This window comes from Pagrus pagrus (assembly GCF_965226575.1).
Source record: "Pagrus pagrus genome assembly, chromosome: 3".
Taxonomy (NCBI): Eukaryota; Metazoa; Chordata; class Actinopteri; order Spariformes; family Sparidae; genus Pagrus; species Pagrus pagrus.
The window spans coordinates 34,408,081-34,432,033 of NC_140187.1; the positions used below are offsets into that span (position 1 = coordinate 34,408,081).

The 23,953-nt window shown below is 42.0% G+C and overlaps 1 protein-coding gene across 6 annotated transcripts in view; it reads left to right on the forward strand.

The window, feature by feature from the left end:
• The window catches only part of setd5 (SET domain containing 5), a 42,117-nt gene that overhangs the window by 1,510 nt on the left and 16,654 nt on the right, over positions 1-23,953 (forward strand). For 5 of the 6 annotated variants that reach the window (XM_084349566.1, XM_084349562.1, XM_084349564.1 and 2 more), the window contains exon 2: positions 22,001-22,264. The exons of the other annotated variant lie outside the window; for it this stretch is intronic. In XM_084349566.1, coding sequence (XP_084205692.1) covers positions 22,194-22,264 — 71 coding nt within the window. In that variant the 5' untranslated portion in view covers positions 22,001-22,193. The remainder of the gene's footprint in view (positions 1-22,000; positions 22,265-23,953) is intronic. 6 annotated transcript variants of the gene reach the window in all.

Sequence of the window (23,953 nt, forward strand, 5' to 3'; positions counted from 1 at the left end):
GCTATTCTAGCCTCTTAGCTAACTTTTTGGATGTTTTCCAGTTGATTGTGTCCTCATTTTGAACTAGTACTTTACAGCATATACTGTGAACCCTTCGTTATATATATACACCCTAAGACGTAGCTGTACGAACGTATTGTTTATTCTTTTTTCTGAACTAGGACGCATAGTTTTATGAAAAATATGGTGTCTGCATCATGGTGTTGTTTAGCTACATCATGTTAATGCGTTTGTCTTTGGCAACATTCCTCACTCCACTCATGCGTGTGAATCAAGCTGAAAGCTCGGTTTTGTTTTCTCTATTTGTGCTTGTTATTTTTTTTCCTGCGTGTGGGATCTAGCAATCAGAAAACCAGATCTGTTGAGTACTGACTTGCTGTTCTTCACCTCCCCCACCTACCAACCCCCAGCCTCGGTGGCGGTTAAGAGAAATGGGTGGTATTTTAGAGGGGAGCTCTTGTTTCCTTTTTTAGCCTCCATTTTTTATTTCGATGTGTGAGTAAATGCGAGTGTCATTGTTGAACCGGAATGTAGCAATCACAAGTTTCGATCAAGATCGAGACCTCATAGCTGCTATGTTTTCAAACACCATTGCGTGTTTGATGATTCTGATATTTTCTTGATTGTGAGGCAATGCTACGTTTGATCTGACGTTACACCTCTATTGGGCTGATTTCAGGAATCAAAATCTGGTCTCAAGATTAAGCTGTGCCTCATCATTTCCAGTGTAGTTTTTAGGTAAAATTAAGTAGACTGAGAACTGTAAGCTACCGACAGCCAGTCGCCAGTTGACAAGTGATATTGGGAAATGGCTGAGTAAATAAATAGCGCCTTTCCGCTCGTGTAGTGTGTTTTTTCCCTGAGCTTTTTAATTTATCAGGACCCCGTGTTTCCCGAGCACAAATGGCTGCCCTAACCGTCGCCTGAGTAGCTGTGCTCCACTCAGCTGCACCACGTCGGCTCGCGTCGTGCTGCGCCTGGAGTCTGGAGCAGTGGACGCAGCAAGCACATAGGAACAAGACGTTATTTTTCGCTTTCAACTATGCTTAGACCAATTAGTGTGCCTCTGGATGTGTGACTACCTCCCAGCAGTAATATATTTGTCTGACGTGTCAGAAAATCATTTGCCCATACTTCAGCCATATTAATTTCTTACCCAGTCAAATCCTATGTAAACAGATACGATTGAATGCTTAAACATCAACATTTGGTGTCCATGAATCAGTCAAAGTCACATTTTGTGGTTTAAAATCCAAACAGTAAATCAAGTTGAGATTCTAGAATGTATGTGTGGCTTTAGGTAACTTTTCTTTTTCTTTTTTTCCCTTTTTTTTTCTCTGCCTGAGCCTGTGTCGACCTTGCCTCATGAGTACAAAGATTACACTCGTGCCCTGCTGGGGGTGTTCAGCCAGCGCCAAGTATTTGGATTGATCTTGATGACTGTTGGAAGCCAGATTGCAGTGTGCTATGCCTTGTTTTCATTGGTTGTGACTGACATTCTCTGAATATGTTTCACATCTTTTAATAGACTGTGTGGGCTGCAGTGTACAAACCTGGCCACTCAGAGTCATTGGAAACACAAGCCCCTCCAGCACTCCCCCTGACCCTGGCATGTCTTCTTAACTCAACCTACCACCCTGGGAAAGCATGCCATGTACAGCTTGGCGGCCTGTTCCTCTCTGTTGTGAACTGACCTGCCATGTTAGTTTTCCAGGCCTCTCAAGCAGCTTGAGATTAGGTTTTAGAGCAAGATACATGTATTAGGGGTGTTGCCTTACAACAATTGGTAAAGAAAGACTGCCTTCTGGAGCAGCACTGAACTTGGATGTGTGGCTCTGTCTGCAGGATGTTGAGCCTTCTTTCCCAATATGGGCCTCTGAAACATTGGAGATCTAAGGAATGTGTAGACATTCAAGGTTAGACTGGCCCCATTTTCTGTTTGCTGAGGAAATAGTCTGTCTCTCTCATTCACATTCACAGAGTGGATACAAACCCAGAAATGTAACTGGTGGGTGAGCTGTGTGTTCTGATGAATCTGGATCATACACCATACAGAATGTAAACCCTGGTTTGTATGTGTGCTCCTACACGAGAGAGTGAAGCAGGATGTTGGCCCATTTCCAAAATAAGAAGACAGGATTCTGTCTTGGTGCAGACGGTTGGAGAAGAGAGAGAGGGAGCAGGGGGTGTTGCTGTGAGGAATAGGAATGGGGGGGCTGTCCTTTTAGCTTTCCATTTGCATGCTGATGACACTCTGTATCATTACATGGAGGGCAGGTGTAGCTATTGATATGTAAATAAGGTTTCATGTGTGCTGTGCCTATGTGACCAAGTCAACCAAGCCTGTGTTGTGGTTCTACTCCTGCGTTGAAGCAGAAAGATTACATTTAAATGCACATAAGTGAGAAGCAGTTGTGTGCATGTTGTCTCTAGTAGTTTGACTGCATTGCATACTATTAGTGTGGAGCAAATGGTCTGTCTCTTGTTCCTTAAAGGCAAATTGATATCAGTCTTTTATAAAAAATTTAAATATGAAGATGCTCCTTCACATCTATTTTTATATCCCTTTATTTTCTTAACATACAAAAGTAACAATGTAGATTTTTTTTTTTATTATGTTGCATAGATTGCTGATTTCTTCTGTTGTGTGAGAGACTGACTCAGATACCTTCTGCCTTTTAATTTTGGAGATGTATGCAGCACCAGTGCATCTACCGTCCCCTCTCTGTAGCCTCTGCAGCTGCTCTGTGTTGTGTGGCTTGCCATCCTGCACAACGGGGTTAAAAACAAGTCGCTCTGACGCCTGCCTCATCGGTGCTTTCCTATTGGTGCAGGAGCTCTGGAGCTGCTCCAATGGGGCGCAGCATTTCCTCGGCGCTGGGGGAGCAGTGTTGCAGAGGGCTGTGCTGGTTAATTCTGTTTCGTGCCGAGAAGCAATGCTTCTTGGGAGAATAATGGAGGAGGAGGAGGAGGAGGAGGAGTAGGCTGGGGAAAAAAACAAGGCCAAAAGGGGGGTGAGGCAGGCAATCTACGTAATCATCTGTCTCTCTCTCTCTCTCTCTCTCTCTCTCTCTCTCTCTCTGTCTCTCTCTCTCTCGCTCTCTCCCCCTGTTCTTTCTGTCTCTCCTGCTCTTGTTTTATTGTACCCTTGTCCTTCATTTCCTTTTCTTTCTCTCACTGTCACGCTGCCTGTCTTGCTTTCTTGTGATACTTGGCTGAGCGCATAGCAGGAAAAAAGGCTCACCAATATTCAAAGTTTCTGTATCCACCTTTTGAACTGCAGGAAGCCATTTTAGGCTTCACCACATAAACCGTCCTTTCTCTCTTTTCCCACCCTTTCCCCTGTTCCTGTCCATCTCTTTCTTTCATGTAACTAAGCAGAACAATAAAGGAGACCAAATAATGGTATATTAAAACACCTAAATGTTTTGAGTGAGGTGAAACCAAGATAGCAAAATCCTCAAGCACATTTCCATGTGTGTTTGCTCAGAGGGTGTTGTCAGATGGGGAGAGGGAGCAAATAAGGAGCAGGGCAGAAGAAAAACAACCAAGGGACCTTTTGCACCAAAGTCGAGCCACTCGACACCAACCCGCTCACAGCTGCCCTGTTTTGTAATGCACAGCAGCAGTGCTAAAAACAAAGGGGGGAACGAATTGCTGGTGCCAGGTTTTCCTGTTCATAAGCGTCTTGCTTTGTCACCTTGAGCAAATGGTTCCTGTTGGAAAGAGTTAGGTGGGTGTTTTAGTTGTTTTTTTTTTTTTTTTGTAAACAAGCTTTATCTGTCACCATTCACTCATGCTTTATAAATGGGTTTGGTCTTAAAGTAGAACACTACCTCTAAGCCTTTTCAACCTAGATTTGCTCCTCACTCAAGCTTGGCAGTTTATCTATTTATTTAAATACACCCCCCTCACACACACCTTTTCCCTAGTTTTGGTTGCCTTTCTCAAGACATCATAGGGTTTTTTGTGTTAATTTCATAAACTTCAGTCAGAGTGGGATAGTTGAAGCCCCACAAGCAGGACAAAATGGCTGCCAATCCTGTGTTTTTTCTTTGAGTGACACCTTGTAGTCTTGCATTGGCTAGTCTCACACGTGTTGTGCTACAAATGTTGTTTGAGGTGGAGCCAGGGCAAGCCCTTGTGTCGCTCTGAATAATACTGCCGGCCAAAAGAGGAAATGGAAATGTCATGTAAATGTGTTTGTCATGCAGTGAGATCACGTGGTGGAGAGACAGAGGGTGTCTCTGCTTTATGTTATGCCGGAGCATGAGCTTATCTAACAACGAGATGGCTGTTATGAGCTTCATGCTTCTGCTAGACCAGTACTTGGAAAACATTCCTCCCCACATTTGGGAGTAGACATGGCTCACAGGAAATACTGCCACTGTGAAAACTAAGTATCCTCTTAAAGCATTTGGAATTGGGGATAGAATTTAGACAGAGACCGATTTTGGGTTAGTTTTGACTTCATTATCTCGTTTTTCAATTCCCTTTTAACTTTGCGGCTATCTTGGTTATGTGTTTATGATAGAGTTAATTCATTCCATAGAAGCAGTCTGATTTCTGTTTCACCTCAGAGGGAATGGGGAATCAGAAGTAGGGAAAAAGAGGTAGTTGAGACCAAACGGGCAGCAGTATTTTTGCACTGTCCTTTCTTTTTTCCTCCTCGGGGTTACTGAGCCTCAAACGGACAGTGGCTGGCTTGTTTGTCCTGAAACAGATGATTGATTTTGTGTCATGCTGGCTCTGCTGTCGACTGCTCTCTCCCCCACCCCTCTTATAGCACCTACTTGGTCTTTGTTCCCCATTGTGTGTCTCTCATCCCTGGCCTGGTCCAGGTCCATTCAGGCAGCTGGATGTTGCGGTATTAATGATGGGCCACACGATGCACCCAGGACGCTTGATCACTCAGTATTACAACAGCCACATCGCTGCTAGAGTCCAGTCATTATCTAGTGACGAAACAACACAGCCACAGGCCCTTTGAAATATAGTACACATTTCTTACAGTGGTGGGAGATGTTTGCAGAATTTTTTTAATATGTCAAGCCTTTATCTCTCACCTGTAGCCTGTGCAGACAATATATTTTAAAGGTACCTCAGTCTGATCACAGCTTACTCCAGAAATGTTTTCAGCTGGCTCTGCAGTAGCCATATCTGTTTCAGGCTGCTCTTGTGCTTTGTAATTGTGGCAAAGACACATGATTATGCTGCTGTTGTGAAAAATGGTTTGTCTGATTACATCACATAATTGTTTTATTTAACCTAGCTCAGAGTTTCAGGAAGACAGCAGCACAAGTTGGATGATAGTGATTTAAGCTCTGTTGTAATAGCACAATGTTTATATTTGTGTTATTTTTGTGCTTAGACTGTGCAAACTCTCACTACTAGTGCTGCATCCAATGATTGATTAATCTGCAGATTATTTATTATTATTATTTATTTGAGTTTGCATATTAATTTAACCGATTGTTTAGTCTATAAAATGTCAAATTGTCATAAATGACAAGGAAAAACAGCTTGTAAAATGACTAAAGTGATGAATCGATTATCAAACTAATCGGCAATTAATGTACTTCCATTTTTCGATCAAATAATTGATTAAATGACTAATCATTGCAGCTCTACCCCCTATAATCTTTCATTCTGCTGCATGTTTTCGCATTGTGACATCATGTCTTGCGTGTGAGTGTTTGTTATACCTCTGTGATATTGTAAATGTTTTTGGGTGTGTGTGAAAATAAGATCTACAATGAGCCTTGCTTTCTCCCTGGCCACATATTGCATTTGTCTTCAAGCCAGGCTCAATTGATCTGCCTGTTGTTCAACTTCAATTTCCTCCTGCTGTAGCTCAGAGAGTGCAGCTCGACCTGCGCAGTGCTGGGGAACGGCAGATATTCATATCCTGCCTTGTACAGCAAGCATGTGTGCGGGGGCAGACTGAGGGGGCTGGTGTAATCTCACTGGACTAGATGTGTTGTGGAGGTTTGGCGAGGCACAGGTGGACACTGCAAGCACAAACGTGCTGTTAAAAACCTACATTTATTTTACATTTTTATGTTCATGTATACCCTCCTAGCAGTCTCTCCTTGGAGCTTTATGTCATAGACATAGTGAATACAAACATGAACAATTTAGGTTGTTGTGAAAATCCTTTTATGAAAATGATATCTACCTACTTTATTTGCATATCTGATTGACACAATTTTTTTAAGGTTTGGCATTTGAACATGTATATGCCACACAAAATCAACAAACTACAAAAGTACAATGAGGAAGGCCATGTTGTCATGGCCTTCCAGTGGCATTAAAGACAAATTAATACAGCAACAGTGTCTCATGCTCTGCTGCAATATTATAGACAGTCTTATATGTCTGTAATGCTAAGTTTAAAGAATAAATTTACTTATTGGGTCATACTCAAATTAACAAGATGCTGCTTATTAGTTACAGTGTCTCCCCTGGTGCTGGTTACATACTGTGTTTTTGTTGAATTTCTTGCACAAGGCTGCATTTAAAATGTCCAAATGTCCACTGAAACCCTGAATTACACTGTCTATGATCTATTCCTTTAAAATGAATGTTGGATGCCCATGTCACTGAAGTTACCAAGTTACTGAATGACAATTGCCTTTGGTATTTTTCCCTTCATCAGCGCTTTACCCAATTCCGAAGTTCCTTATTGATGAATAAACTTCTGTGAGTTTGCTGTGAATGAGCATGCTCATGTGAACGCTCCCATTTCATTTGTTCTTTCAACTGTGTAGAGCTGTGTGGAGGTTTAGCTGAATTTCTACAACGAGTGTTAGGGGATTGTGTATGTGTGGAAACTGGAATGTAAATACATTGCCATCTGCAGAAGGGTTTTTTATTCTACATGCAGTGATTCTATGTGGATATTCAACTTAAAATGGCTCTGATTAGTTTTTATTATTATTATTAATTTGAACAGCTGCTGGTAAGTGACATCTGACAGCGTAAACTGGTAGTGGCATTATATCTGACAGATGACCAAACTGCTCAAGCTACTTGATGGCCCCAAATCGCTGAGGTCTCTGCTTAGCTTTAAGGCTTAAGAACAATGATAGCATGCTTAAATGTTTACAGGTCTCCAGGGTGTGACTGTTTTGGTCGCACAGGTGCGCAAAAAGCTGTCAAGTGCAATGAAATACACTGCTCAAAAACATTAAGGGAACACTTTAATCACACATCAGATCTTGATGAATGAATTATTCAAGTTCAACATCTTTATTGATGTACAGTGTATAATTTGTTGAGAACAAAATGATGTAATAACGGTCAATTGAAACAAAACCATCAGCCCAGTGTGGGCTGGTTTCAAAATCACCCCGAAAATCCAAGTAAAACATTGAAATCACAGGCTGGTCCAACTTGCGTGAATTTTATCAAGGCAACTCATAATGTGACTCAGTAGTGTGTACTGAGACCACATGTATGGATGTGCCATCCTGGAGGAGCTGGATTACCTGTACAAACTGATTGGGCTGCAGGTACCACCTCATGCTACCAGTAGTGACGAGGACACTAGCAGAACACAAAACTAGAGAAGAATCAGTCAGGAAGGATCACCACATTCAAAACCATTCCCTTTTTGGGGGTTGTCTTGGTTTTGCCAATCCATTGCACCTGTTGTCACTTTAATTTGCACCAATGCAGGTGAAATTGATTCACAATCACTTGTGCTTCCTAAATGGACATGGTCTACTTTGTGTTCATAAAAAACGGTATTTCTTTGTTAATTTATTTCTAGAGGTGAGTGAAAAAATGCAGCTGGTACTGATCTTTCAGTACTGACAAAAATTTGTATTGATACTAGGGGTGTTCCAACAAGGGTACCTCACGATTCGATTCGATTTCGATTATGGGAGCCACGATTCTTCGATTATTGCAATTTGTAATGCTTTTTTCCATACAAGATTGATTTTGTCTTCATCTGTGGCTATATTTGTAAATAAATAGCCTATCAATTAACTCAGTTCCTCTAAAACTACACTCAAAGTAAATAACAAGGTTTTTTGAACATTTGACTTGTATTTTCAAAAACACAAAATATTTTATTTTATGACTAAACATTTGCACTTTGACCAGGGAAAGCTCCACTTGCAGGAGAGCCCCCTCTATTGGCGGAAAACACTGAAAACAGTCAAGCCCTGGATTTAATGAGGCGTAAACATGTGACGTGACGTGGCGTGAAGCACGAAGTTGGGCAGTGATCAGTGACAACAAAGTTGTCTTCAAAATAAGAGCTTTACATTGCACCCCACTGGATTTTAGAACTGGGTTCTTAGCTGGGGGCTTTTAATTTGAAAGTAGCGACCGTTCGTAGCTTGCCGCTACACAACAGCTGACAGTCAGCAGCTACTAGCTGTTTGGTTGTGTCCGCTAGCTGTCAGCTACAGAGACCGAGGAGACGGTAGCATCTCCCGGATCTCAGCGGCTTTCCAGTTGCTCATCTTGACATCCGCGGATGAAGTGATGAACTGACTGCTGTGATCAGCTGTTTCCTGGTTTTAAAACTCCGGCTGCGGGTCGCACAACAGTGCACGTTATCGAGACCTCCGCCCATGTCCCGCAATTGCCGGCACATTGACGCCTCGGATTTAGATAGCAATGGAGGCGGCAGTAAGTGTACCCTCAGAGGCGTCAAATTGGCGGACCAAAACAGACCGCCAATTTGCCGCCTTCTGTCTAAATGCGCGGACCTAGCAAAGCATCAACGTTAATTAATCGATGCCGAATCATCACGTGACGCATCGCGATGCATCGCCACATCGATGAATTGCACCCACCTCTAATTGATTGATAGCTATAGGTATCAATAGATTTTATATATACCGCTCGGCTATATATATATGTGATCCAACCTGCGTATGACCCAGTCATGTTTGTCTTTAACAGAGAATCCAGTCTGGAGTGTAGCTCAAACACATACAGGTGAATTCCGGTATTTTTAAACTGGGCCCTTTATTTACATGTTTGATATGTAAATGTTTCATACTCAACAAAAGTTTAGGAATTGGTCCAGTAAATCGCGTCAGCTGGCAGCCACAACGCAACTATGATGGCCGCAACGTAATCCTGTGGGGAAATTCTGAGAGTCAAAGTTGCGTCCATTAAAAGTGCCTGTTTTTACCATTGCCAGGCTGAGGTTGTGTCAGAAAATATGATGACCTTTTTGTCAAAAAGTAAGATTACAGATTTTGTTACCAGAAACTAGGGCTGTAACGATTCATCGAGTTACTCGAGTTACTCGATTACAAAAATTGGTCGAGGCAAAAACTCTGCCTCGAAGCGTCGTTAAATTCCTATGACGCACAGGGATCTTGAATGTTCCACACGGACCGTTGTTAATACTGCGTAAAGTGCCGTACACGGACACGGAGAGCCCTCTCCGTCGCCGGAGAGCCTGACGGAGAGCCTCTCCGTACTCTCCGGGCGCGGAGTGTCCGTCACTCCGTCGCGGGGAAACGGAGACGGCAAGGGCTGTGATTGGTCCTCTAAACTCACGTCCTCACGCTGGTTCTCCAGCAGCCCGGGGGGGATTGCATTGCGTATCCGCCACCACGACGGAGAACTGCGAAGGCTCGAGATGACATGCCAGAGCAGAATCAGTTTGTGCGCGTTTAAAAAACGTAGATATGATATCTGCTTTACAGACAGTTGAGACCGACGTGACATGTTCTCTCTCTCTGTCTGTCTGTCTGTAAGTGTGTGTGCACGTGTGTTTGTTTACGTCGGTCCGGAGCTCCTCCCTTCGTAAAACAGAGCGGCGGGGAATTGTAGATGCGCGACGATGAAGAAATTATTAATTAAATGAACACGGTCCGGACCGGTTCTATAAGGAAAAGTGACCTTAAATGACTTCTGTTGTGATTTGGTGCTGTGTATAACATAAAATTATATATAACACAGCATGCGTGCACACACATAGGTTGCTAGGTTACCATAGCAAATAGGCCTATCCCAGAGATTATGTTATTTGTTAGTAGGTGGTTAGAAGGTGCAATCCCTTTTTGTAATGTTGTATAAGACAACACTAAGGCTGTTATACATGTTTTACAGTAAGTTGAAACTGTATTGTTATTTAAGGAGGAGTTGGAGTTGTAAGAAATACCTCTGTTTTTTAAAGAAATAAAAGCCAAATGGTTGATCATTTTACAGTCACATCATTTTCGTCATGCATTATTTGTTTTGGTTGTTTAAAAATGCAATATATATATATATATACACGATTAATCGATTAATCGATCGATAAAGTGCTAGATTAATCGATTCCAAAAAGAATCGATAGCTACAGCCCTACCAGAAACACAAGTCGTGTTCAAGGAAAAGTCTCAGGCTCTAGTGTAGAGCCTTGGTTTAGCTGGAAGGTTCCAAAAATGAAGCAGATTGACCTACAGAAAGCTCTGAAGGGCTGCTTAAACGGCAAAACAGACTCCATTTTTACTTTTCAAACATAAGCTAGTGATTTTTGTTCTTGACATAGCCATACTCGCCATCACCCCCACCACAATATAAATTTGTAGGTTAACCAAATTACAGATGTTAATTAGCTAATGCTGAATTAGCCTTTGACAGTAACAGAATTGCGCTTAACATCCTGACGGTAGTCAATGAATCAAATGCTCTGGCAAAAAATAAAATCTATATCTATATCTGTAATAAAGCCATCCAGTCATTTAATTTGGCCTGAATTAAATGATTGGATGGCCTACCTGCCTGTCTACCTATGTGCAGTGCCTATAAAAAGTATTTGTCCCCTTGGATATTTTCCCCTTTTATTGCTTGTATAAATGGAATCATTTTCAGCAGCTTTGTTAAGAACGGTTAGTTCAATGAATTTAAATCCAATCAGAAAAGTTTTTTTCTTCATTATCAAAACAATTCATCATTGCAATATTCCTCAGTTAAAGGAACTTGGGGGAGGATTTGTGAAAAAGTAAACATGCATTTTAAGTTTTTCAATGCTAACGGGTGATGAAGCATTCAAACCCAAATAGAATGAGCCCACCCACGTATCTCTCCATTGCCTTGAACAGGCTGTGTGCTGCATAATGTACTGTTCGGTAGTGCTGTGCGATATGGACAAAATTTTATATCTTGATATAGCTAATTTTATATCCCGATAACGATGTATATCCCACACCAAATCTTCTTGGGGTTCTGCTTCTGTATCCGCGTCTGATGTAAAGTTACTAGTAACGTTATTTTTGTCTCCCATTGCGCTCTCCTCCGTCTCCGCCATGCTGCTATGCCTCTGTTTACACCCGAGCGACCAGTGCCATAAACGAGTCCTTGCGGGTGACGTAAAAAATGCTACCACAAAGCAGTAGTGTTGCTGCAGTTACATTCACCTTCATACAATGAACTTGTTTTGAACTCAAAATTTGGATATCCAACAGTCATTCCGATGTTGAGTTGTGCTTTACACGGCGTATTAAATCACAACCGTAGTGTACGTTAATGTTAGTGTAGCAACAGTGCTAAACAAGTAGCCTACACATTAAAATCACGATATAAACAACAGAGGGTTATATCCTATGGTAGACATTTTTATATCGCAATACGATATATATCGTAATATCGCACAGCTGTATTGTTTGGTGTCCGAATTTCCTGCACAGTCTTGCGGATGTGACGTCAGATGACGCTGAATTCGCGTCCTTGGATACGGGTAGAAGACAAGTACGGTGGACCCAAACTAGTGTTTGGGTAGTAATGGATTCTGCTACGGCCAGCAAACAACCCACCACCACCAAGTCCACTAAAAAGTCATACTAAGAAGAAAACGAAGGTTTTATCAGCATGTCGTGAGTCGAAACTAAATTATGACCAAAGCCGAGCTGGCACCTGAATAAACACCGGATACGTGTTCGGCTCATGGAGGCGGCTTCAACTTGAATTGGGACAGAAAACAGATGCTGACATGGCTCATTTCCTAGTAACCAGGTAAGAAAACATTACAGGTACATGTTTAGAGCTTGATTTGAAAATCATATGACATCACGAGGACTCGGAGTGACCTAACGTGCAAAGTAGCGTTAGCTGCAAAACATGTAACTTAGTCCACCACTGTGTAACACAACAATAGTTAGACTGCGCATTTTCCACTGTCCTTTAGTCTGAAACCAAATAGTTATTAATAGTTAGTATATATGTCCCTTTTTATATATGGGACCGAAAGCCCAACCTGTTATCCGGGAGGTGACGTTAGCAGCTGGATGTAGCCACAGGCTAACGGTTTGTTTGTGTCTGTGTAGTAACATTAGTCGCTTACACACAGCAATCCCGTATCAGAGACAATATTTTTGTCCCCCAATATGCCGTCTTTGCTTTCGCCTGTGCCTTTCAGACCGTAATGGTGAATTGCCGCGCTTGTGTGTCGCTACACACAGCGAGCCGGCTTCCTGGCTGCTTCGTGTGCGTAGGGGATAAGGCATCAGCTGCACTGCTGTGAAGAGTTCATGCGCGCTCCCGCACTGGCTTGGCTGATGGCTGCAGTTACCCTAACGGCCGCAACGCCCGTCGTGTCACTATTGAGTCTTATTTCTTGATCCTGCTCCAAGTTCCTTTAACATTTGGCTTCAACGAATATGATAAGCTTGTTGTCAGAGAGTTAGAGGTTGGGGACGTTGTTTATTTATTTCCCAGCATTGCCTCTCACAAACAAGGTAACAAACGTAGAGAGAAATTATCACTCAACAGACTCCAAACTCTAGCGCACCGTCTTCCTACCGCCTATTAATCAGAAGGACGCTGGTTCGAATCCCCAGCTCCCCCAGCTGCATGTTGAAGTATCCTTCAGCAAGACACTGAACCCCAAATTGCTTAGTTGGCACCTTGCATGGCAGCCTCTGCCATCACTGTATGAATGTCTGTGTGATTGGGTGAATTTGATAAGTGTTGTAAAGTGCTTTGGGCGGTCTGTAGACTGGAAAAGCACTATAGACATTTAACATTTAAATCTGCTAAATTACTACTCTAACTTGCGTGCTACGTCACTAACATGGCAAACCGATGTGATAAGCATGAGTGATGACGGTTGTCAGAGGAGAGTAAAGTATGGGCATGTTGTGTAAATACTTTCCAGCATTACATCTCACCACCTAGCACTTAGGTTGCTTCTTAAAGGTGCTTCTTTTCATTTTATAAGCCAGCTAGCCTAGCAGACTGGTTAACCTTGCTAGTAGGGGTGTAAGGATCTCGATTGTAAACTGGATATCGATCGAAATGACGTCACAATCTTGACCATTGAAATCAAGGATTTAGCCACGCCCCCAGTGTAAAGTCCGGCAGGAGTGCCAAGAGGGAAAAAAACACACACAGCATGTCGTAGTGCAGTGAGTGGAGTGCAAATTGGATCCAGCGCTCCGACGAAAACACAGGTTTTCCCATTAATTTTTATGAGGATAGTTAGTTTTGGCTGCGATGCTGCATGCCGCAAAGGTTGAGATGGAGTCAACTTTTAGAGAAACACAGCCCTATGTCACATTGCGGTGACCATTCACATAAGCTGCCGATCAGACTACGACTGAAGCCACAGTGGAGTGTAACGTAATGTGTTGTGTGTATTCACTCATTTTGGCTTAGTGCACCAGTTTAAAACCCATCGGTGGATGCCGACGATCACTGTAGGTCCGGCATGTTTAACCTACTGTGGCAGAGGCATGACCAGAGATCATGAGTAGTACAGGTCACAAGCAGGGCATGTTATTTAGCATTGATAACTACTACAGAAGGAACACAATAGACATTTCTCTGTGTAGCGTTGTTTCACTTTCACTTCGGTCTCCATTTTAAAACACACAGTAATGACAGTAATGTCTTGTTATTTTTAATTTGTCAACAAGGACAAACAATCGGTAGTAGGTCCGGCATGCTAGTAGCAGAACAACAGAGCAGTTTCCCCTTTCGGCAAAAGTCTGATCAGTGGGGGTTCCCAACATGTCACACACATGGACCATGGCGTGACACTCCCACACCGACACACCAACCTGCAGCGTTTGGCCACACCACTGTCTGCTTGCTATGCGCGTGTACTATACGCGTCCACAGGCAACATGACAAATATGGCAGGACATCTCCGCAGGCATCAAGTAGACGTAACTGAGAAAACAACACTACATTTATGACACATATAATATGTGTCACGACATATTGGATGTTTTGTTGTGAACTTGAATGACATCTGCTATGAAGAGTGCACACTGCAGTTACAAAAAAGAGTCACTAGATGACAGGTACCCTCTATGACTATGACTTCCAATTGACTGGTGAAACAAGTTGGAGATTATATCACCCATGACACCATCTTTGAAATAAGAATTAAAAAGTTAAATGAGTTATCAAGGCATAAAACCAATGATCCGAGACTAGACTAGTCTAAAAATGGCATAGCTATCTGTTCTAATAGAAAAAAGAGATTGAGAATCGAATCATGACCTTAAAATCAAAAAATCAAATCAAATCGAGGATTTGGAGAATCGTGACACCCCTACTTGCTAGTGAGGTGATTATCAAGACAATTAAAAACCCTGAAAACACCATGAATAAAAATGCATGGTAAATATGGTTTAACAATATGTTATGTACAAAGCTAACTGTGACAGGTGAAGTAACTACCTTAAAGTGGCAACACACATCTTGCATGCACCTTGTGTGTCCAAGTGGTATTATTGTTGGCGGGGCTGTTGACAAAGAAAACCGGAAGGTTTCCATTTTTCTCAGTCACAAATGACAACACAGCAACACATCAATTGCATTGTGAAATCAACATTTACTTTGTAATAATATGGCCAGTTTAAGGATGAAAAGCACTGTGATCGCTAAGGTTGGAGGTGCAGGAACACCAAATTTTTAGGTGACCAAAATATAGGAACAGGTAAACTACTGCTTGCAATAACTGCATCGAGCCTCTTTCAGTTGTTTGTTTTAGGGGGGTTCTCCCTTCAGTCTCCTCTTTAACAGGTAAAATGCATGTTCAATAGGGTTTAAGTCTGGAGCTTGACTAGGCCAGTCTAAAACTTTCCACGTCTTTCCCCACTCCTTGGTTGTTTTAGTAGTGTGTTTTGGGTCGTTGTCTTGCTGCATGATGAAGGATCTCCCAATTAGTTTGGTTCCATCTCTCTTTAAATTGGCAGACAAAATGTGTCTGTCAACTTCTAAGTTTATTTTGCTGCTGCCATCATGTGTTGCATCATTAATGAGTATCAATTGAGCCCATAGAAGCCATGCCAGCCCAAGCCATGATATTACCTCCACCTTGTTTTACAGAAGAGCTTGTGTGTTTGGGATCATGAGCAGAGCCTTTCTTTCTCCACACATTAGCCTTTCCATCACTTTGGTAAAGGTTAATCTTTTTTCATCAGTCCATAAAAACTTTGTCCGAGGACTTATGAGCCTCGTCTCAGTAATTTTTGGCAAATTCTAATCTGCCCTTCCTATTCTTATTGCAAGTGACTCGTTTGCATCTTCTGGTGTGGCTTCTGTACTTTTGTTACTGAAGTCTTACGCGAATGGTGGATTGTGATACCTTCACTTCCGCCCTCTAGAGGCTGTTGATGATGTCACTGACTGTTGTTTTAGGGTTTTTCTTTACAGCTTTCACAATGTTTTGTCATCAACTGCTGATGTTTTCCTTCCTCTACCAGTTCGACATCTGTTGCTGAGTACACCAGTGGTTTCTTTCTTCTTCAGGACAGTCCAAATGGTTGTTCCACGTATGGCCAATGTTTGTGTAATAGCTCTGATTGATTTTCCATCTTCTCTCAGCTTCAAAATTGCTTGCTTTTCGCCCATAGACAGCTCTCTGGTCTTCATGTTGGTTACACCTTTATATCTATAAATGCAGTCTGCAAAGGCAAAACCCAAAGCTGAAACTGAGAGTAGACATTCAGTGCTATTTATTGTTTAAATAATCAATGTGATATGACACACCTGGGCAGCAAGAAACACCTGTCAGTCACATGTTCCAATAATTTTGCTCATTTGAAAAATGGTTGGGTTCAAGCAAAAGGTGCTATCTTCTCAGTTTTTTAACAGATCTGGGTGTATCTTCTCTCAGCTTCAAAATTGCTTGCTTTTCGCCCATAGACAGCTGTCTGGTCTTCATGTTGGTTACACCTTTTTATCTATAAATGCAGTCTGCAAAGGCAAAACCCAAAGCTGAAACTGAGAGTAGACATTCAGCGCTATTTATTATTTGAATAATCAATGTGATAGGACACACCTGGGCAGCAAAAAACACCTGTCAGTCACATGTTCCAATAATTTTGCTCATTTGAAAAATGGGTGGGTTCAAACAAAAGGTGCTATCTTCTCAGTTTTTTAACAGATCTGGTTGTAAATACTTGGAAATGGAAGCTGACATACTGATCTCTTGTCTCATATTCATCTTTTGGTGTCAAACCTAAATGTTTTCAGTGTACAGCAAAAATAAAGGAATTGGCCTTGCTGTTTCAATAGTTTTGGAGGGGACTGTATGTCAGTGTTGGGTTGCTCTCCAATATTGCCGGTCTGGTGTAGGATGTTAAATGGACTGATTTTATGCAAACTGACTGAACCGGCTTTTGTCAAAAGTCTTTATAGGTCCTTGTGCGTCATGTTGTTGTAATGACATGGTTTGGCCATTATAAATAAAATTGGCTTCAAAACCCAGCACACTTCCTGGTGGCATGGTTATACCCCTATGCTACACTCTTCATTCATGGAGTCTCTCATGTTCCACTTGGGAGTGGTACAACTCTGTATTGCTGGTCTGGTATTTGATTTAATATAAAAGTTTACATATTTTCACAGCCCTAATCCATGTAATTATTGAGTTAATGAGGTTGGCTAAACTCTCTATAAGCACTGTGTCTGCAAGTGCAGTGCATAACGTGTCATAAAGCTTGCAAAACTTTTTGTGCTGAGCTCTGTTCAGCCAAGTTGTGGCATTTTGTTTATTCAGGCCTTTGAACTGCTGTGCATATGTTTATCCCTCTATGTGAAATGAATGTACTTCTATAATGCCCTACAGACAAAGTTATATATTTAAGGATAATCAAATGTCTTTTTTGGGGCAATACAATGCACATCTGTAATGCTTAACAATGTCAGAACTATTGTGTTCAAGAAAAAGAAGAGAGGAGAGAGTTATGTGAAAGATGACAAGAGACAGAGGGTCTCCTTTGCTGTTCATTTTGTGTGTATGTCCCTCCCCCTTGGACTTGTTTCCAAAATGGCCTCTGTTCTAGTGGAAGTGAAAAGACTTTGTTGAGCCTGCTGGTAATTTGAGCCCGGTATTCATGGCCAGAGGAACGAACAAGGAAGGGAGGGAGGTTGTTGGGGAGGAGGAGAAGGGAGTTTAAGAAAGGCTTTCCTTCTTCGTATGGAATTTACCTCCGTGGTTCACCGTCTGGTTCTTTTGGAAGAGGCCCAAATAGTGACTCCCTTTGTGAGTTAGGTAGGAGTGAGGTGGCTATTTGTGTGAGGCAGCGATCTTCCACAGGGATAATAAACAGCCAGTGGTTTATGTAAAAAGGCTCTGTATGGGGCATCATGGGATCCACTCTGTGCCATCATTTCTTTGTATGTTACAAATCTTTGTTAACCCTTTATGTCCCCTTTCGTGCTGTTTTCTTGATGTATTTAATGAGAGGAAGTGTTTTTACCTATCATTCACTATCTGTCTCTGTATATCCTCACCTGTATGCCTCTGTTCTCATTGTGGCCATTGGAGTTGAAGCAGAATGTTCTGCTTTTGTAACCAAAGGCTAGCTGACATTTCTTGTTGCTACCTACCTGTGTGTGTGTGTGTGTAGCTGGATCCAACTGGATGGGGCTGACATTCTCCATTTGACAGTGAGCATGGTTGAACTGACCTTGACATTGTTGGAAGTCCCCAGCCTTGCTGTGGTTGCCTTGGTGCTGGAGAGCGAGGGCAGCAGTTGCTGCAGCCAGGGGACCACTAGAGAAATGTCATGCATCCTGTTGCTGTGACTCTTTCCTACTAAACTAGCCTCTGTTTGAATGTTAGGGTTAATTTTTTTGTTGTCGAAGAGAGGCTTTTCTTTTTTGGGACATGCGCTTGTGGTGAATCTGATCACTCTGATGTTTGTAAGGTAACGGACTTGTATGTGTCTGCCCGGGGGATGACCTTGCTATAAGCCAAATCCTCTCGTCAGCGTGTGAACGGAGCTCAGGAGGGCCTGCTTCTTTCTGCAGCCGTGGCTGCTGTCTCTGGCTCTGCGTCTGACTTGGCGGCAGAGCGAGCGAGCAGGCGGGGAGGACAGAGAGGAAGAGAGAGCCAGTAAGAGCAGAGGAGTGTGGGTCAACGTTTCAGAGGAGTGTGGTCACATGACAAGAGGGTCGGGCCTCATGTTCGATGACTCACCCCTCCTGGCGTCTGGGTGGAATGCGCCTCCTGCTGGTTCCCTTTATTAGTGCATCCTCATGGGAGGCTGAATGTAAGCTGAGCTATAAAGCCCCTGGTTGTTTTTCTGCTCCTTGTATAGCCCCCCCTCCCTCTTTCCCATGCTGAAAGCGTCTGTATGGATGAGAGACATCATGTACATATGAAGTTTTCATTTTAGATGCAGGCAGATGAAAGCTCTCTGATATTGTCACGTAAAAGACTTAATTGTCAACATGAGTCAGCAAATTTGGGTCCTGATCAGGTGTGTAGAAGATGGTTTCCTGTGTTGTGTTGGGATTTTGTGAACTTGACAACCCTTTGTCAATGTTCAACTGAGATAACTGTTGTGACCTTTAGTACAGTGGCCCTGTTTATATGTGACCCCACTTCCTTTTTTTAACTGGCCATTTTCTTTCAGTAGTCATTTTACTAGTCGGGAACTGCACTGTGTCTGACTAGTAACTATATCATGGGTAATTTTGATTTAAGATAATGTAGTGTGAGACATTTTTTAAATAATGCACTAAAAGAGAATGTGACTGGGAATTCCCCCTTAGGATAAATTAAGTGTTTGGGCCATCTATCTCAACCTTTTGAATGTTGATCTTTCACTTGTACCTCTACCCAAGGTGACCTACTCTTGTTTAATGGGCTTGATGACGTTACTCTGTTTATTATACAATTGTAGAACAGTTTTAGTAACAAATTCTGCTGTGTATAATTTAATACAGGTAGATATTAGCATAAATTTACGAGAATAGCCGTAAGCCTCCTATTCAAGACCTTTTTGATGTGTCATAGCGGGAATAGCACATGTGTAATATTACTTTTGCTTGCATTTCATGTAGTGTCAGTTGCAGGCCACTGCTTTGTGCATTTTGAACACTAGCCCTTTTCACACAGAGACTCTGCATTATTGCCGCAAAGAAGGATCACCTTTATGCCGCCTTTCTTTGTTCACACTTAACCAAGCAGTGCCAGCTTAAAGCCGCTCCAGTGTGTCATTTCAAACAGTATGCTGGCCTTGCGGAACCAAAAGAGTTGTGACAGCACACATCGATTTACACCTGTTAATCTAAACATGTATCCGCCGACTGTTTGTAATCTTATGGATGCAGTTATAATGTGTTGTGATTGAGATCCTGGCCCCCCATGCACTGTGGAAAGTGACGAAGTTAGGTTTTTTGCTCTAAATTACATAATCGCCATCAGTAAACAGCAGATCCTGTCTGGTTCTCACTCAGGAGGACGGATGCTGTTTTCTGGGGGAAAGTTCACTGAAGTTCCGTCCGGAGGGCTCACCTTCACAGTGAAGTTGCCAGAGACACTAGCCCCGTTCACACTGTCCTTTCAATGAGGGAATCATGCACTGATACTCGCCTCACCATCTGTGTGAAAGTTACAGAAGCAGAGAGGGGGGACAGTGTTGCTCCGGCTCTGATGCGCCTCCAGAGGTAATATCAGAGCCGCAGCAGAGGCGAGCCAGTGTCTGTGTGAATGGAAAAGCTGGCAGCGTGGAACAGGGGTGTGTCGGTCTGATGGTGTTCACAGTTTGATAACTAAACAATCCTTCACTCAAAGAAAAATGCCACGCTTCAACCCTCAAAGCAACGTTACAGGACCAGACAACAGTAATGTGGTTACTGGTAGTGTCTTTGGCATCTTTATATGAGAAAAAAATACTGCGTCCATAGATGGAAAAGCCTCTGTCATCCTGTCTGTCCTACTGACTCTTCATCACAGTTCTGCCTGGAAAACAGCGTCTGTCCCCGGCCGCAGAGCCAGGCAGCTCCCACAGTTGAATGACATGATTATGTGACGCGATTCAGAGCAAAAAACTTTAACTCACCACGTTTTTGTCTGGCAACTAGTATTGGAAAAAAATCACCGCGACTGTGAGATCTCTTCACCGAGACTTCAGTGAACTTTCCCCCGGCATTCCTGCCCGCAAGTCAGAATCAGACAGGGTCCGCTTTTTACTTATGATGATTGTAATTTAGAGCAAAAAACGTAACTTTGTCATTTTCCAGGATGCATGGTGGGTCAGGATCTCAATCACAACACATTATAACTTTATTTTATTTTTTTATTCTTTATTTTATCTCCAACAACAACAAATGGCCATCAAAATGATATGTCAGACAAACAAAATAATCTGTTCGAGAGGGAACAGGAGGAAGCAGAAAGCTTATTTAGTCCTGTCCCATCTTCACAACTTCCTCACAACATCATAAATAAATACAACAAAACAATTGATTAACAAAGATCAAGGCATACTTAAACTAGCCTCCTACAATATCCTAAACTCGAAAACTTACTCGATAACTGCATCAATGTGATTATAAACAGTCGGCTGATACATTGTTAGATTAAGGTGGAAAAAAGGGGGGAAACGCGTTGGAGAAAAAAAACCACATGGATATCAACCCCATGATGTGTACCGTCACTGCTCTTCTGGTTCCGCAGCGCAGGCATTCTGTATGAAATGACACACTGGAGCGGCTTTAAGCCGGCGTTGCTTGGCTCAGTGTGAGCAAACAAAGGCAGCATAAAGGCGAGCCTTCATTGCAATGATAATAACAGAGTATCTGTGTGAAAAGGGCTAGTAACTACAACAACAAAATAGTGTTCTCCAAAAAACTCTTGGCTCTGAAGGCATCATAAAAAATTCAAGAAAGCGTTTCATTGAATGCAGAATTATTATACATCGGAGTGCAGGAGTCAGCTTTTTTAAAAATCGTTTTCCGACAAAATGACGAACTCTGAAATACCAATAAGTTTAATTTTAAGAAATTATCTTTTATTTAACATTGTTGGGGCATATAGCGCAAGACATATGAGATGACAACACTTAAACATAGATTTTGACTAAAGCCTGACTGATACTCGTTTCTAGGGGCACTGCCATAATGATGTCTGGGAGCAAAAATTTCGATAAATTCGACAATATAAATACACTTTTTGCAATTATCCTTCAAATGTATTTTTTTAACACTTACAAAAATATAAAAGATATATAATGGAGGCGGAATATTTAAAGTTTTTACAATAATAAACATTATCGTCCAAAACAGCATTATTGCAGACAGTAAACTTCACTGGGAAGTTATTAATTTAAGATAACCAAAAACTTTTTTTTCTGCATTCTTAGTCTCTAAAATATAGTCTTTTGGAGCATATTGGACAACATTTATGGCAACACCAATATATCTCTGTATCTATGATACACCAATATTGGCGGATGATATTTGCAAATCAATAGATTGGTTAGGCTCAAATTTTTACTTAAAAAGTTGCTCATGCGGTGGTTGTTTTTTTTTTTTTTAATGATTTTTTAAAATTTATGTCATCCAGTTTCTAATAATTGAATCAACTACTGACTAAATTTAAAATGTTAAATGTAAATAAAGATGATATATTATTAGCTGTCAGGGGCATCAATCCAAAATGTATCAGTCACACACACAGTGTCTAGTGCAGGTTTTTTCCAGCGTATCACATGCCATGCTGAGTCATGTAGCAGGCTGTGGCTGTATATGAGTGTATCTGATGGTCTCTCTGTCTGTTGACCTCTCTCCTCAGGTCCCCCATGACCGTGAGCCGTGGGCTGCGGCTCGGCGGCGCCCCACCTCTGGAGTGGTCTGCTGCTGTAGTTGGGACCCTGTGATTCTTCTCTTTACCTCTCCTCCTCCCCCCATCCCATCCTGTCCCTCCCCTCCCCCTCCCCCTCCTCCCCCCTCTTCCCCCCCTCCCACGCGCCGCTGTGCTGGACGTCATGAGCATAGTAATCGCGCTGGGAGTCACTACACCTGAAACGTCTTACTCAGATATGGCTGCTGGATCAGAGTAAGTAGCCACTACCAGCTGTGTGGGCCTCAAATAGTTGTTCCTGCATCTTGAAGAAAAGATCTGTGTATTAACAACCCAGGTCTTATTTTTGTTGTCTTTCTTTACTCTCCAACGTACTTGCTGATAACTGTGGATGTGGCAACCTCCGGCTCAAGTAAAACATGCAGTGTAAACAAACTTCTTGTTCAACCTGCTCATCTACACCACCTAAATAGCTGCTGTAACGCAGTTGCTAATGCAGATCCAAATAAACAAACAAAAATAACACCCAAAGGTGAATGTTGAAGTTAGAAAAGAGTAGGGTTTGGGCTGACGGACAATGCCATCATCCATTGCAGACGCTCTTAAAGTCATGGACCTCTGAGCCCTGTAACATTGTAACATTGTGATTTAAGATGCCTCCCACCAGAGAGCACAAAAAGTAGTGTGTCCTGTCAGAGTTGCCATAAGTCAGGAGTTGTTGTTTGTGACATGTTGGAGAGAGAATAAAAACGTTGTTGGTGGTCAATGCCTAATGTTAAGTCTCCATGTCACATTTATTGTTTTCTTATTAAACCTGCCCAGATGGGTGAACCCAAGACACTCGGTGTTGCAGTGTTTATTTTCTTTGGGTCGTTGTTAGTGTGTTTCTCTCAACCAAAATTGAGAGACACCATTTCACAAGTCAAGTAAGCAAGTAACTTGGAAAAACATTCACAATAAACGGGGATCAAACTCTTTGTAAACATTTAGTGTACAGTGTGTTATGATGGCAGTCACACACCACTCAGTGACCGGTTGTTGCTCAGAATGCTCACTTAAGCAGCAATGGTAGGTTCTTTCTCATAAAAAACAATAAATACCGATAAGATAATCAATAATTTAACATTTTTGTTTTTAAACTGTAAGTTTTTAACCTGTTGCTTATTTATACCTGAGAAGAAAAAAGGCTCAGATGTAGTGAGCAAAAGTGGAGGATGTAGTATTGGGTAGCTCTAATGAGATTTGTTGTTATAACAGACTTTCTCCCTCTTGTCTGAACCCTTTTGGTAAATGTATTGTAAATTACGATCTGTTTGTCTTCCTCTGAAACTGTATAAAACAGCCACACCTGTGACGACGTGTTTGTCTCTGTAGTCAACACAGGTACAGCAGTTTGACGTCATGAGCACGACAACAGCTTGCTGCACTTGTTCCTATTCTTCATCAGCTTTTTCTTCTTCTCTGTATTTACTGGTGGTTTCCAAGCCAAATTTAAAGGTGCATACCACCACCTACTGTATCAGTGTGTACATGCTGTAAGTCAATGAAGGCAATTGGGCTTCATATTATTGGCTCCATTCATCGGCTAGAACTTCACCTATACTGATAAGTAGCTGCTAACATAAATTTCCAAATATCAGGCTGATTATTTATCGGCCAGTAATTTATCGTTTTTAGTCTCCTCCAAACCTCAGTCAGTAGGATTAATTCTAACACACAAGAAAACACACCCTCTCTTCTGAAATAAACCAAATCTAGGCACTTTAATATAACATTTTGTCATTTTGATTCTTTTGCCATTTAAGTTTGCTCCAGAAATGGAGTAACAGGGGGGAAAAGGCAAGGTTGTTCACTGTCTGAGACCCCAGTTAAAGGGCAAAAGGAGTTGCATAACATAATGGCGGCCCACATTCCATTTCCTAAATTGCTGTTCTCCCTGGCTGG